The following is a 14,907-nucleotide window of genomic DNA, read 5'->3' on the forward strand; positions in this document are numbered from 1 at the left end:
CGATACAAGCCAGGATCTCCTGTGAGACTTCATTGTTAGTTTAAATCTATTTTCTTTTTCAGGTTCCTATTTCTTACTATGCTGACCTATCTTTTTCTCAAATGTTATTAAAATATTGAAAATCAACAAAAAAATCAATAAGGTTATCTGAAGAGCCAAGAACTATCATATAAATTTATAATGTAAAATTTCTACAAAACCATGAAATCTATGGAAACTTTTTGAAACTTTTTGCAGCTTCAGAGATTATTTTCTGATGCTGCAGGTCTGTGAGAAATGGGCAGAGTGCTTCAGCTGGGAAAATGTTAACCTTAATGACCAGGAGAAGATCACAAGAGAGATGGTGTTTGTGCTCTTGCCATACACTTTATTTGGCTGCTATATATTTTTCTTGTGCAAGTTTAAAATATGCCCACCTCTCTGCAGCTTTGCTGTGAGAATTTCTTGGTGTTTGGCTTTTACAGCAACGATAAACAGGGCACAACTTGGCCCTCCTTGACAAGAGAAATGCAGAATCTAAGGTTGATATTTTGTTAATATGACTCTGAATATGACCTTGGGTAAACCCCTGAAAAGTAAGCTAGGCCCTGTAATGCACTGACCATTTCACACAGTATCCTGAATTCTGCTCTGCTGCTGTTATCTTGAGTGGCTTCTGGAAAAGTAATACTGTCTGATGCAGTCCAGTTTTAGAAAGAGTTCCTGAAGTCTGCTTTACAAACCCTCACTGAAACAAAGAACAATATACAACCAAATGAAATGTAGTGCATTGGTTAAGTAGAATAACATGTTGAAAACAAATGAAACCATCTGAAAAGCAAGTTGAACAATTACTTCCATTCTTCTTTTCTAAAAGTTACTGTGTACAGTAGGGTAGCATCTTGAATAGCTAAGTGCCTCTCCAATACAACACACAGGGAAAACAAGAACAGTCCTTCAATATTAAAAGCATTCCTGCTGTGTCACATCATGGTGCCTGCACGAGCTGAATTCAAGACTTTTTATTGTTAAGAGGCACTGCCATTACACTACATTTTAATATGGATCTTTGCCAACAATCATAAATAAAACACTCATAAACAATTCCTAAAGGCAGTGGTCAGATTGTATTTCACTAAAAAAAGGCTTGCTGCAATAGAGTACCATAGGCCATGGCTGGCTGGGGCTTTTCTTTCCCCTGCGTATCTCTGTGTGTTTTGTTGGTTCCCAAAAGGATTTTTAGTTAATGCAAGCTATGCCTACTAGAAGATCCTTCATGCCAACGGATGGAAAATTCACAGCTAAACACAGAAAATCAGTGTTGTTTTCAAGAACTGTCTAATGTGGGAAACTTGTAAAAGCTGTGAGACACAGAAAAAACTCAAAATGAGTTATAGAATGGTGACAAGAAAAAAATTAACCTGTGGTAAATTTAAAATTGTTTTTGCTAAATATCTTTAAGGATTAAATCTGTAAGGGAAAACATATTCAAATATACAGGTCCCTGTTATGCAAATTCTGAAATTTTCATGAAACAGAAAATATGATACAGTCTGCTGCATGGATAAAATATCTGGACAGCCTTTCTCAAATTCAGCAAGAAGCATGTGAAATAAAAGATGAATGTCTCTGCTTAGTAGACTGCTGAGGTGGTCATAGCAATAAAGAGTTTTAAAAGACTAATTTTTAAAGTAATCTTCTGGTTTTCTTACTCTCTGGACTCCTCCCATGTTCTCAGCAATTAGTAGCTCACCACATACATTGGGAAGCATAAGGCTGAATCACCTTTACAGAAAGCTGCGTTTAGTAACTCATTAAAAACTGACATCACTGCAACAAAAGTTCAGTCATGTAGGGATGTGGCAGAGGTTATCATGTAGCACAGTACTAATATACTGAGGGGAAAGATTATGTCAGCTGCCTGCTAGTGTCCACATCCAGGATGCAATCTCCCCAGGGAATAAACACGCTTGGCAAGCACTAAAGCCCAGAAATCTTCACAAAGTTGTTTGCAATTTGCAGCCAAAACTATCCACAAATGCTGGGAATAGACTACAGTCCTTGACAATACACAGCTCTAGACATTTCCATGGGGGAAGTTTAATCTACAAAGATGTAGAAATATAAAACAAAGTATTGCTCAAAGTAACCGTTTGTCAGATCATGTGCCTCTAATTTGGTTTTCAGTGACATTACACAGCTGCAGCCAATGGATTCCAGCCAGGCCTAACAGTCACTAAAGTTCTTCTTTTGTTTAAATATAGTATCTGAACATGTTTTGCCCATCATTAAAATGGAGAGTAATTGCTCAAAAGTGAACTGTAGAAGTTACAACTGCAAAGAGCTTATTAGGTCACCTAGTCCCATCCTCAGAGCAATGAGGATTGAAAACACATTGCAAGAAATACTGAACAGCACTGTATTTGTTTTCCTCCAACACCCCCCACCCCCCCCTTTTTTTTTTTCCTTTATTGTAATTGTTATCAGCATATCCAAAAGTTTAAAAAACAACCACAAATGCCAGTGTAAACATGCTTCAGGTATATAAGTAATATAAAGTATTGCACATACAGAAGTCCTATGTTCAGTATCTCCTTATGGTGCTATTTCATCAGTGTTGTGTAGATGATGTGATTACAACGAGCTGCTGATATTATTTCTGAAGCTGCTACACACAACAATTAAATATTTACAAAAGCTGGAAGCTCACTTCTTCATGGAAGGATGATTTTGCCTGGAATGTATGGGATACAGAGATATGCAAATACGGGACAGGCTTGCTTTGTGGTGGTATTTATCAGCTGATATCCCTAATCTACAAGGGATCAGCCCAAAACCATCGGGGGGGAAAGAGTTTGTTAATGCTTTTCTGGGGGACTGGGAAGTTGTCAGGCCTCCCTAGCCCTAAGAAACAGTGGTGCTTGCTTCTGTGAAGCACACAGGTGCTTCACCTCCACATTCAGAGACATATGTCTCCTTCTCTCCGTAATTCTTGTGAGCACACTACATCTGATAAGCTAAAGACTCCATAAAGGTCTTCTTGCAAATTTACCTTAGAGATGAAAATGTAACACAGCTCCTGCTTGGATTTACCAGGTCAGTCTGCATACAAGAAATGATAAAATTGTAAAATCTTGTGTAAGACTGGCAGAACTGACAATGTCTCGTGACTACTCCTATCTTGAAGTATTAGGAAGCAGAAGGGCAGTTGTTTAAAAGGAGACAAAAAGTGCAGAATGGATGCGGCCATTTACCAGTTGAGTAGCTGAGATGGATTGGAAAGAAAAGGAACTCAGGAGAAGGCAAGTGGTGTGTATGTTTCTTAAAATGAACAATCAATCCCTCCTGAAGTTTACACAATATTGCTAATTTCACACTCACAGGCAGCACTGAAAGACCCAAATGTTTCCAAAAAAAAAAAAAAAAAAAAAAAAAAAATTTTGCAGATCAGGGCTTAGAACCCCTGCTGAGATAAAGACCATTTCCTGATAGAAGGGAAAGAATGAAACACCTTCTTTGGAATCCTAAACCCAGAAAAAAAAAAATAAATACTCAGTCTATATTTTTACTCTTTACCTCAAAATCTCTTTCTTTCTTTCTTTTTGTTCATGCTTGGTTGGCTGGTATCCTATTTTTCTGAATAAATACAAATCCTGTCACCCTTTCCTGCAAGACTTTACTTAAAAAATATTTTTATTAAGCCCTAAACTTTACCAAAAGCATTACTTTAAAGATGCTGCCAGCTTGTAGATTGAGAAATGAAAATGGCAAAAGATTTCTTTAGGTGAACAATTATGGCAGTTGCTGTTCCATTTCAAGAAGTGATTTCAACAAAATAACAAGAGCAAAGGCCAAGAAAATTTGCTCCAGCCCCAAACCCACCAAGATTTTCAAAAACACAAGTGTGGCTGTGATAATTTAAAACAGTGCTTCAGAAATGACTGTATCCCGTTCAGTGTACAGCTGCCAGCCATCAGCAAAGCAAGGACAGGGTAACTCATCCCTGCTCTATAATGCGCATGGGTTTAGTTATCTGGGTGTGATACTGCCAGCTCTGGGCTCAAAGAGATACAATGTGTACTTGCTTATCATATGTCTCATCTTGTGAAGTGTTCCATAAATCTTCCGCTTTGCAAAACACCTTATAGCCAAGGAAGTTGTGTTCTGGGTGTACAATGCATTTACTCTTCTATTTACATGCAAAGTAAGTACGTGATTTCTATCATTTTTTTCCCTTTCTTCTCCCAAAATTTATGTTGATGATTATATCAGATACTTATTCCAAAAAGGTGGAAAAATAAATAATTGTGCCCCATCTATAAAGTTATTTATAGACTACCTTTGTGTTTCAGAAGTACTTTCACAGTACTGATATATTGCCTGTCTCCCTGAGCCATAATTTCATAGAAGTTCTTAGGGAGGTTTCAAAGGTACTCTGCATGATACAGTAGCATTCAGAAGGCTTGTCCGGCTTCATCTTCTAGACAATACAGCAATGAAGGCATTCTCTCCTTGAGAGATTTGGGCTTGTTCTGGAAGCATCTCAGTATACCACATGTGCTCAGAAGCATCTGCTGAAACGTAGACCGACTGGAATATGGGATTCTGTTCAGAGGTGAATATGTTTATAAGGCAGCAGTAAGTTGCTTTCTTTGGCAAGGATGACCATCATGTGGCATGTTCTCAGAACATTGCATAGATCAGATTGAACACCATGTTACGTGCAGGTACAAAGGAAGACTGATTGGAAGGAATCTTTCATTTAATCCTCATTGTTTCTAGTCTCTCAGGCAGGATTCTGACTTGAACTGTCACTCTCTTCCTTTATGCATCAGTAGTCTTGTTATTTGTCAGCTGTTGCCTGTCAGCCATGTCATCTTGAGGAGGTCTAGCTCTGTCAAAGAAACCACACTGCAGAAAACAATCAACAGAAAGAAAGATGTCATGGTAAGACAACCACAGGAAGACTCAGCTGCAGTTTGATTCTTCACTCAGACAACCTGAAATGTTGGGCACAATGTATGGCAGGCTGAGAGACGGTGAAGACATTTTATTTCTATTCAAATCATTTCCTATGAAAGTTTTAGATGCAAGGCATTGAGTTCCAAACCACAGCTTTAAAAATCCAAATTATACGAAAGGTATCTTTGCAGGAGATGTAAAGTTGGCCTGAATGCTGGTTTGGACTGATGATAGTGAGAAATCTGCTCCTCTCAGTGCAGCAATGTGCTCATTCAGAAAAGAGATTTACACTGACAAGCAGTAATATTAAGAGAAATGTAATATGTGTTGGGAAATGTCCACAGGACAGTGTTGTCACCTGGTCTAAAGATCACTGAAGATAAGATTCCTCCAACTTTAATTAAACTGCCTAAAAGTCACTCTTTTAGTTGCAAGGTTGAAAGTTCATAAGTGGTTAAAGGAAGATACCACCAAAAGGTAATTTCTCTCCTCCTTGCATGTTCAGACATAGCTTTTTGCTGCTGTTACCTGACCAGGTGAAGCTGGGAAGTTAGTATAGGCTGTACACCTAAACCATAACCTTTAGGTAGCTAAAGACAGGTGAACCATATCCTAATGTAAGGAATTATTTCCATCTCATTTTTAATGTGAACTGAGAGGATGGACAAAGGCTACATTGGCTCCCTGTAACACAGCGGTTTCCAATAATTAATCTTAAAACTTGTGAAGGGAGTGTAGCAACCAACACATAAATAGAAAACTTTAGAAAACAAAAATCTATGATCTATGATCTATTAATATAAAAGGAAATCTAAAAATTAATTCTCAGAACTGGCAGTGTTGTTCCATGCTGACAAAAACTGGAAATTCCTTAATTATTCAGAGAAAACAAAGGTAGAGTAACTTCTTTTTGAACCTAAACATCCTGAAATAGAGGATCATAGGTCTTGGGAAACAGAGCCAAACTCTGTATGCCCATTTATAAGCAGGTTTCAATAATAAAGGAGGACTTTGAAAACAAGTTCCCTGCATAAAGGTCAATGACATAAAGGTCATGTCAGAAATGCCAAAACAAAAAAGACATGTGTACTGTTGATTTTGCTCCAAACAGTTAAAGATCAAAAAATTCTAGCCTCTCTTTTTATCTGTTAGAATCTTTCAGTATTTTCAGGGGTTTTTTAAAGGCAACAATAACAGAAATAATGGAACATACCTTCCATAAAGCAAGGGTCAGCAGAGCTAGTACTAGTAGTCCAAGAAGTATGGCTAGTATTATAACCCATAAAGGGATTTCAAAGGAGACATTTGGGGTGGACCAAATGACAGATGTTCTGATCTGCAATGAAAGGAATTCATTTAACACCCAAAAATGGAAAAGCAAGTTCAACAGTAGAATACAAATGTTAGAAGCATTGACTTCAACAGCATTTTGCAAATTAGAAATACACATTGACCAAAATTTTCCCGTGTTGGCTTCATTTATTGTAATTTCCCTTCCACTTGTTCATGATAACTGCTAGAAATGGAATTCACACATATATTGAAGTCTTATCAAATCAGTCATACGAATAATTTTCCTGTAATACAGAGTGGCAAAAAAAGTGCCCTTTTGTACAGATGCTTCATGAACATTCAAGGAACAAAGTCATGCTCACGTGCTGGTACGGCTTAGGCCAGTACACTGAACTGCACTGAATTACTCCCAAACAATGGCTGACTTTGGCCCAAAATCTTAATTCAAACCACAGTAGATACCAGCTACATTTTTCTTACTTTAATTTCTGCTGATATACCAGAATACTTTTTTCGAAGATTTGCATTCCAGCTGAGCAGTCCAAAAATGAAACTCAAGCAGCATGTATTGTCCTTGTGATAAAGCCTAACACACAGTATGATGTTATCTTCTTTAAAAGAAGCCAAGCATATAGACTATTACCTAAACGGGAAATAAGCGTGAAACATGCTCTCTCCTTGTCTGAGGCTCTACAAAGCAACAGATCTTAACATCAGTTCTCAAAGTTTTTAACTGAAGGTGCAAACTTTTCTCTTTAGACCTTCATGTGGACAATGAGTAGTAATAACCCTTTTGTATCCTCTTGGGGACATCCACATTCTCCTCCTTACTCTCCTTTCCATACCTTGTATAAAATTTATTATATCCTCTCAGGCTCTGCTTGGAAGGCTCCTCATTAGTCTCACTGAATGTTTGCCCTGTTTCTGCTATTCCCAAGAGGGAAGGAATGAGTTTGGGCATTCCTTAGCTCTTCCGACACAATTATAGCCCTTCAGTCTTAGTTTATTTTCTCTTTCTTGTTAGCTTAGGAATTGATTTCTCTCTGGGGTTTTCTCTTGGACCTCTCATTTACTCCTAGCCTCCCTTAAACAGGATAAGCATGTGACAGATGGAAGTTATTTGCTTTATGATATGACAAAATCAGTTTGCAAAGAAACTGATGACACAAACTCTCAAATGATAGTCCTCTTCTGTACTCAAGGTACAGCTAGGAAATCTACTCTTTTTAATCAGTTTCTTGGCTATTGTCCAGACCCTAAGCTACTTTCATTGTAATTTTTCTTTCTACGTGGTTTTTTTTTTTTTTTCTTTTTTTTTCTTTTTTTTTTTTTTTTTTCCCTCTATTACCTTAGTGATTGATGCACTAGAAATTTAACAAAATACTAATTTCTAATTTGTTCATTGAAGGAACAGCAGCCTAAGTTTTAAGAATGGACACAACTCTGCAATTCAGCTCAAAACTCCTTCCATTCTCATGCCTCTCACTTCTCTCCTTGAGGATGTCCAATTTAATAATTTAATCCTTTCTGCAACATCCAGTCCTTTCCTCTCTTTTTTTTCTTGTGACCAGCATTCTTTCACAGACTTTTCATTCTGAAAGCAACAGCAGATATGTCTTCCAGGTACCTCAGTGTCTTAACTGGAAGACACCTTTGGATAGTCCTTTTCACTTACTTCATTTGTGCAGCCAACTGCTCCCTACTCTGACATAGTGCTTACAGAGATGGCAGTCTGGTGAGCTCTGCTGATGAACATATTTTTTATAGTATCCCTCCCTGGGAAACAAAATGTAGGACAAACTTTCTGTGTGGGAAACCGCTTACTTTCTACCAAAGCTTACTCTGAGGGTTACACAGAAAATTCCAAGACACTGCCCCATCCTGGAGTTTGCATTTAACACTGGCTCTAAAGATGAAGTACTTGCAGTGCTGGCCATACCATCGCTGATCTAACAAACACAGCTAATATACATCTTTGGAGCAGCAGCCATGTCTAAAATATTTCAAAAAGATAACATCTACAAAGAATAAATATGAGAGCTAATTAAAGCAAGAAAAATTATTTTAAGGCAAATAGCATTAATGAAACAACTCAGGAAGTGTCACCCTTATGTCCCAACAGATATATTGATGGCCTGATCAAGTGATGAACCATGCCACTGCAGGAACACCATTCCCTTTGCCAGACTCCTCTTTGGGTCACTTCTTAACCACTACGAAATTTCATAGGCTCCCTGCATCATTAAATTCAGCTAGAACAGAGCTCATTTAGTAAGGACAAAATGTTCTTGAATGGCTCCGCTTGTGTCTCAGAGTGGCATTAAAATGCAAGAGCAGAGAAAATCAGAGAAGGGTCATCTGAACTGTCTTCAGAGATTCTTCCCAGGAAAAGCCAATTAAGGAAAAAGATTAATTCAAGCAAAAGGTTAACTGACCAGGGAAAACAGAAAGGATGCAGTTACAAGGGGGTGCTTGAAACTTGTAGAAAACAATGAGCTCAGCTGTTCAAGGAAGAAGGCATCTTCGTTCTACTGCTCGAAAATCACGAATGTTGCCCTGAAGCAAGCCTGATCACATACAGCACAGGAGTTGGGAAGTGCTGATGAAAATTCATGGGCCTCAGGACAGCAAAAGTGGACTGATTCGAAAAACCCCAACTCATTCACAATGTGCACTTCCTCTGTTGGCAAACTCTGAGGTACTGCACACAGGAAGTTACAAATTTTAATTACTGGAAAAGACCTGACATTGTCAACATACAGATTGCATATCTAAGATTTGAGCTTCACTACTGTTTCTATTCATAATATTATCATTTGCCTCTGAGCATGTTGCTGGGAATCTGAAGCACTAATGTGAAAGACTACTTACCAAAACCATCTTAAAACAGCAGAAAAAATAAAAGGCAAGCACTGCTTTCTGTTGTCTCAAGTTAATAAAGTGACTGACTCCATTTTACAGCAAGACCAAATCACAGGGAAGACCCATTTATATACAAAGACTTTATTTTGCCATTTCTGCTACTGATAGCTTCAGCCAAATTGCTAGGTGGCACAATGTGACTGAGATAAATACAAGAAGAAATGGGACTCATTACTGCTGTTTTAGGGTGGATTGTAGAACATCAGTAAAACAGAAGAAAAAAGATTCTGAGAAGCTGCAGGGTAGGTATGGATGGCTTGATTGATAGACAGTCATCCTGGGTCTGGCCAGGAATGGGTTAATTTTTGGAGCACTGTAGAGGGGACATGGCTCAGACCTGGAGGTTACTCTATAACAGCTCTCATTATTGCCTGAGGCAGGGGAAGGGAGTCTCTTCCAAAGTTCCTCCCAGTGGAGTAAGCCTGGCAGAGGGAGCTGTTGGGAATTGTCTATTGTTAGGGAGCTTCCCTGTCAATCTTTCCTCTCTTGTACCCTCTGCCATTAGTATTGTTGCTGTAACTGTTAATTTTCGTATCTCACTGCTGTTTCCTGTAAATTGTTCTTATCTCAACTCATGATCCTTTTGTTTTGTACCTTAATTCTTATTCCCACCCTGTTGCAGGGTGAGAGGTGGGGAAAGCAGGGAAGCGAGCAAGCAATGCATGGTTTGGAGAGTCACAGTGGAAGAACTAAATTGGGGAGTACCATTCCTAAACCATGACAACAGTTTACTGAATTTGTACATCCTGAATATGGAAATTATCTGAGTGGGCAAGTACTTCTTGGAGTAGGAAGAAATTTTGGTTTACAGATTTCTTCACAAAGTATTTGACTGAGTCACATCTGGTTCCTTGGGCACCAAGTCCACTTTAACCCAATCTAATATCACTACTTCAGCACCACAGGTGCTCTGAGACAGGGGAGAAGTAAGCTGCTGTATGGTGTTTAGGTTTGAATAGCTCATAGGGCAGCATATGATTGCACAGGAGCAGAGCAACAACTAAACTCTTAATGTGTGCCAGTTCACTCTTCAAAATTAAGTAGTGTCAATCCAGACTTCAAAGTGTGATATATGTCCTAAAGTTAATTCGTGTTAAATGTTAAAATATGTAATTCATTCTCTGTAAACTGTAAGTTTTATTTCTAATCGAGTATACAATGGGTTAACTGGGACTGAAACAGCATGGAGAGGGGCAAAAGGAATTCTTTTGCTAAAGATTGCACGGGAGGGACATGAGAAAACTATGCCAAGAACTACACAAAAAGGGACACGAGGAAACTTCTGCCGGGAATCGTTAGAGGACAACACAAAAGGACGGAAAAGGGAGATGGAGAACCCGGAGGACCGAATGATTACATCAGATCGATATCTTATCCGTCCCTGCCCGACATTAACATCTCTACGCCGTCCCCGGACACAGCAATCACGACATTGTTCTCCAGCGCAAATCCATTCAACCCACCAGAATCAGAACATGAATATCTAATGAAGCTGCCTCGGAAGAGGGAGCCTTAGGGTCCCGATTTTCTCTCAGCGAACCAGTGTATAAAAATCGACAGCCCCAGATCAAAATGTGAACTTGGGGGGTGACATACTGACAGAGTGCGTTACCGTGTTCACCCAGTGCCGAAGCCCCAGGGTTCGACGCTGTCCTTTTAATTGTGGCTATCGGAGAACTGTTATTTTGTCTCAAAATAAAATTCTAAATTTTGATTTACTGAATTTGGTCTATCGTATTTATTACAAAAGCTTGTTTGAGATCCTCCTGAAATCAGAGGAAACAGACTGTTTCATTAGGGATGGTAGATTTCATTAAGTTTTAGATAAAGCTGACAGTAGGGTATGCAACTACAAGTACATGTTGGCTTTCCATGCCTTCTTTTATGTGCCGCTTCTACATGTTTACTGCATTTGTGTGCTGTCTTTTCTTTCCTCTTAGGCTATGAAAACAATAAGACAAGCTATCTCTTCTGATATTTACAGACCACCTATCAGCATGGATCCAGACAAGGACATGTGGATTTTCCTGAGGATGCTAAACAATTGTGAGTGGTGTAGCAGCACTCAGCCTTGCTCGTGCTGCCTTTGTTCAGAATCATTTCTCCCTTTCTCCTGTCATTCTGCCTTTACAGACAGTCAAGTGCAACTTGTGGTTTAATTTCAGCAGCTCAGCTGGAGCTTGACAAATGTTGAAACATAAACAAGAAATTGTAATCTTACAGAAGAGTGAGGTATAATGTTCATAATCCTTAGATTACCAACAGTGAGCAAAACACACAGCAAAAATTAGGTCTATCCTGTATCAAGCAGAACGCTGCTGCAAAGCTGGCACATTCTCTTCTCTTTTAGCTCGACTGTAGCCAATGCTAATGAAATAATTGCCTGCTAAAATCTTGAAACCATCCTGTTGCACCCACACCCTTTCCCACGAATCCTTCTCTGTCTTAGGTTTTAAAAGCAAGGGAATGGTTGTGCTAAGTGCTTGATATTTATTTCCTGAGCAGGGGATTATGTGTAGGCATCAGTCTCACTTCTGCCTGTGTGCATTACCAGTAGGATATAATGCCCCTGGGCTGCCACCCTTTATACTCTACACAAAGACTTGCAAGGCTACTAATGCAACTGCTGCTGAACAGTTTGATACTGCAGGTCCTGAACTCCCACAGAGTTGAGGCAGAAGCTGGAGGGGAAGACAGAAACAAAACATTCCTTCAGGTTTGTCTGTCTTGTTTCACCATTTTTACAGAGGACTGTCACTTCTTCACCCCATGCTGTCCACAACAGTTTTACATATGATTTTAATTTAAAACAAGTTTGTATTTTCAGCTTGGATTTCTGTTCTTCTCCATGTGGTAGGTTTAGTACTGCAGGATCAGAGCCAGGGAATGTTTCCATCAAAGGTGGCCAATATGAAGAGGAATTTTTACACAAGTGTTACATGTTGACACTGTACTTTAGATGTGTGTTGGCTTTCCTCTCTGTTCAGGACTAGACTTCATGCTGAACACTGAAAACAATGCTTGCTTCTCTGTCAGGTGGGTGAAAAGCACATCTCATAGACTTGAGAGGAGCCATCTGATTTCTGACACTGCTGAACATCTCACACGTTTTGTACCCAAAGGGCGCCAAAGAATGCCATCTGCCTAAGGAACTGAGATGAGGGTGAAGTCAACCCAAGAGTCATGGAGAGAGTCTTTGTTTGCTATTGGAAATAAAATCCACGCTGATCTTAGCATGGATGCTGTCAGATGGTCTTAACTTCATAACTCCTCTTGTGGTTCAATGAAAGTAATTTGTTGCTTATGAAAGTGTTCTTCTGGGGAGGCTTTTAAAATGTGCCTTTTTAAAAATGTGTCATAGTTAAGCTCACTGTAAGTAGACAAAATAATTATTAGGGTTTTGCCACTGTATTTCATCCAGTTTGGATTTTGTTTCTGATTTTGGTGTTAGTGTGTCTTCAAAATAGTCTTTGATTCCTCTGGAAGGGGGCACAAAGCAGAGAGAAGCACGGCTGGTTCACTGGCACTTTCTTGTGTATAGATGGGAGTTAGGTTTGACTGGTGCAAACTTACAGCTTCTGTGGTCAGAATTCAGTGCATGCTAGTGGGATTCTAACAAAGTTATTTTTTCCCTCCCTGGTTCTTTGAAAGACACACTTTAAAAAAATAAAAATAACTTCTCCTTAATTTATTCTGCTACCTTAAGAGACAGCAGCTAAATTAATTATTATTCTAGTGCTACTGCTTTTGCTGCCTATGATGACCTTCCTTTAGTCTTAAAAACAAAGAAATTTTTTTACAGAGGCTGAGAAAAAGGAATTATTTTTGTATTCCTACATGTCCCCATCCAACCATTATAGGATGATGATATTCTTATAGGTTCTCAAAAAATGTTCAAAATAGAATGCAAAAGCTCCCTCAAGCTTGAAGTCACATTTATGTTTACACATTACAAATGTTTATGCAAATATATTTCATTAGGAATATAAGCTTGTTATACTACTATTGCCATGTAACAACTAAAAAATGTTGTAAGTGTTAAAAAATGTTATTAGTCTGAAACCAGTCTTACTCACTGGTCAAACAGTATAGACTAAAGGCATCCACAGTGAAAATTCTATCAAATCTTTAAGAAAAGGAACCAAATTTTATTAAACTCTCAAATTGGCTCAAGAACCATAAATTAAAATAGAGGAAATGGCTGCTTATTCTGTCTTTGTAGTTTTTTCAATAAAAAGCACTCATGCTGCACATGAAATTCACCAAGTAAGACAGTATTATTTACCACAATAATACTTGTAGCAAAAATTTGCAAACTTTCTCTTGAATAAAATAGCTTTTAGCAGGGAAAATCAACCAGTTTTATAATATATGGTTTCAATTCTAGGACTATCAAAATTAATGGAAATACTATTATAGATGTCAGTTGATTCTGGCTTAAGCCCTATGTTAATTTTCTATTTGAAGCATTTTTATTCTAATATCTAGATCTAGATCCAGATTTTCTTACACTTACCTAACGTTTCACACACCTTTGTATCATGACCCTATCTTCAAGATGCATGTGTCCAAGACCTATATTCTACGATGATAAAGGCTCAGAGCTACAAATAAGACTACATAACTCTGTAGGTTAGTGATGTGTATGGGATTATTCAGACCATTAAAACTAAAAGCAAATATCAGCCTGCATAATTGAAATCCAGCACTATATGAATTAAATGAAGAACATATGCTTTATTCTTTAAAATATATTATCTTCTTTATATAAACTTTAAAGCGATAGCTGATTATTAGATATATACTTCTGAAAATTTATTTAAAAAATATTTAAATCTTTCTTCCACTTCCACCTTTTCATTATCTGAAGGAAAACCATAAACCTTGAAATAAATCTTTGGAAGCTTTTAAAACACAACTAGTGATCTTTTTCAGAAGGAGCAAAAATATTAAACTGTGCCCAACTTCAAGGAAATATTTCTTCTTGCAAGTAGAACATCAAAGTACTGGTGCATATAACACATCAAGCTGTAGAGCTGGCAAGCATCCACTGCCATGTCCAGATATGAAACGACATAAAAGCGTTATCATTTTTCAACATTTTACAGTTGCCATTACAGGCATTTTGCTGTAAATCATCTGCTGCAAATAACAAGCATTTTACTGGCTGGAGTAAGAGAATGAAATGTTTATCTGATCATTTGGTAGATCATCTGACACTTGTTGAGAACAGCAGGCTATCACCTGGGGTAAAGCACTCCGGTCCAGATGAAGGCCCCACTATCAACAGAATTCTGCACATGTGTTTCTGGTATGGAACACATGCTGCAAGAAAATAAAAAAGTGCCTGAGCATATCTGTCAGCTTGGTGCCTTTGAACCATTCTGGATGAATACTGTGTTAGGCACCAATCCTCTCTAGTGAAATCATGGTTCCGCTGATGATGGAGGTTGGAGTCACTGTGCACACAAGAACCAAGATTTTACCCTGCGTCTTCCCGGAGCAAGTATCAATCAACCATTCAATCCGTGCACGTGCAAAACAAACTTTTACAGACTGTATCCTCTAAAATATACTCAAAGTAAGCTATAAACTGTATTCTTCTGCTGTTTTTCTAAGTTAGAAAGTACTCTGTCCCTACTACTACTTTTCAACAGGCTGATGTGTATTTCCACCACAATTCAAGTTGCTGAAGTTTGAACTGAACTTACCTTTTAAAAGAAGAAATTTAAGTGATGAATCTTTATAAAG

The 14,907-nt window shown here is 38.3% G+C and overlaps 1 protein-coding gene across 1 annotated transcript in view; it reads right to left on the bottom strand.

The window, feature by feature from the left end:
- Nucleotides 1-275: 275 nt before the first annotated feature.
- Nucleotides 276-14,907, bottom strand: part of ITGA8 (integrin subunit alpha 8) — a 116,654-nt gene continuing 102,022 nt past the window's right edge. The window contains exons 29-30 of the mRNA XM_040079462.2: nucleotides 6,155-6,277; nucleotides 276-4,890 (exon numbers count right to left, since the gene is read on the bottom strand). Coding sequence (XP_039935396.1) covers nucleotides 4,804-4,890; nucleotides 6,155-6,277 — 210 coding nt within the window. The 3' untranslated portion in view covers nucleotides 276-4,803. The remainder of the gene's footprint in view (nucleotides 4,891-6,154; nucleotides 6,278-14,907) is intronic.

This window comes from Hirundo rustica, chromosome 1 (genome assembly GCF_015227805.2).
Source record: "Hirundo rustica isolate bHirRus1 chromosome 1, bHirRus1.pri.v3, whole genome shotgun sequence".
Classification (NCBI taxonomy): domain Eukaryota; kingdom Metazoa; phylum Chordata; class Aves; order Passeriformes; family Hirundinidae; genus Hirundo; species Hirundo rustica.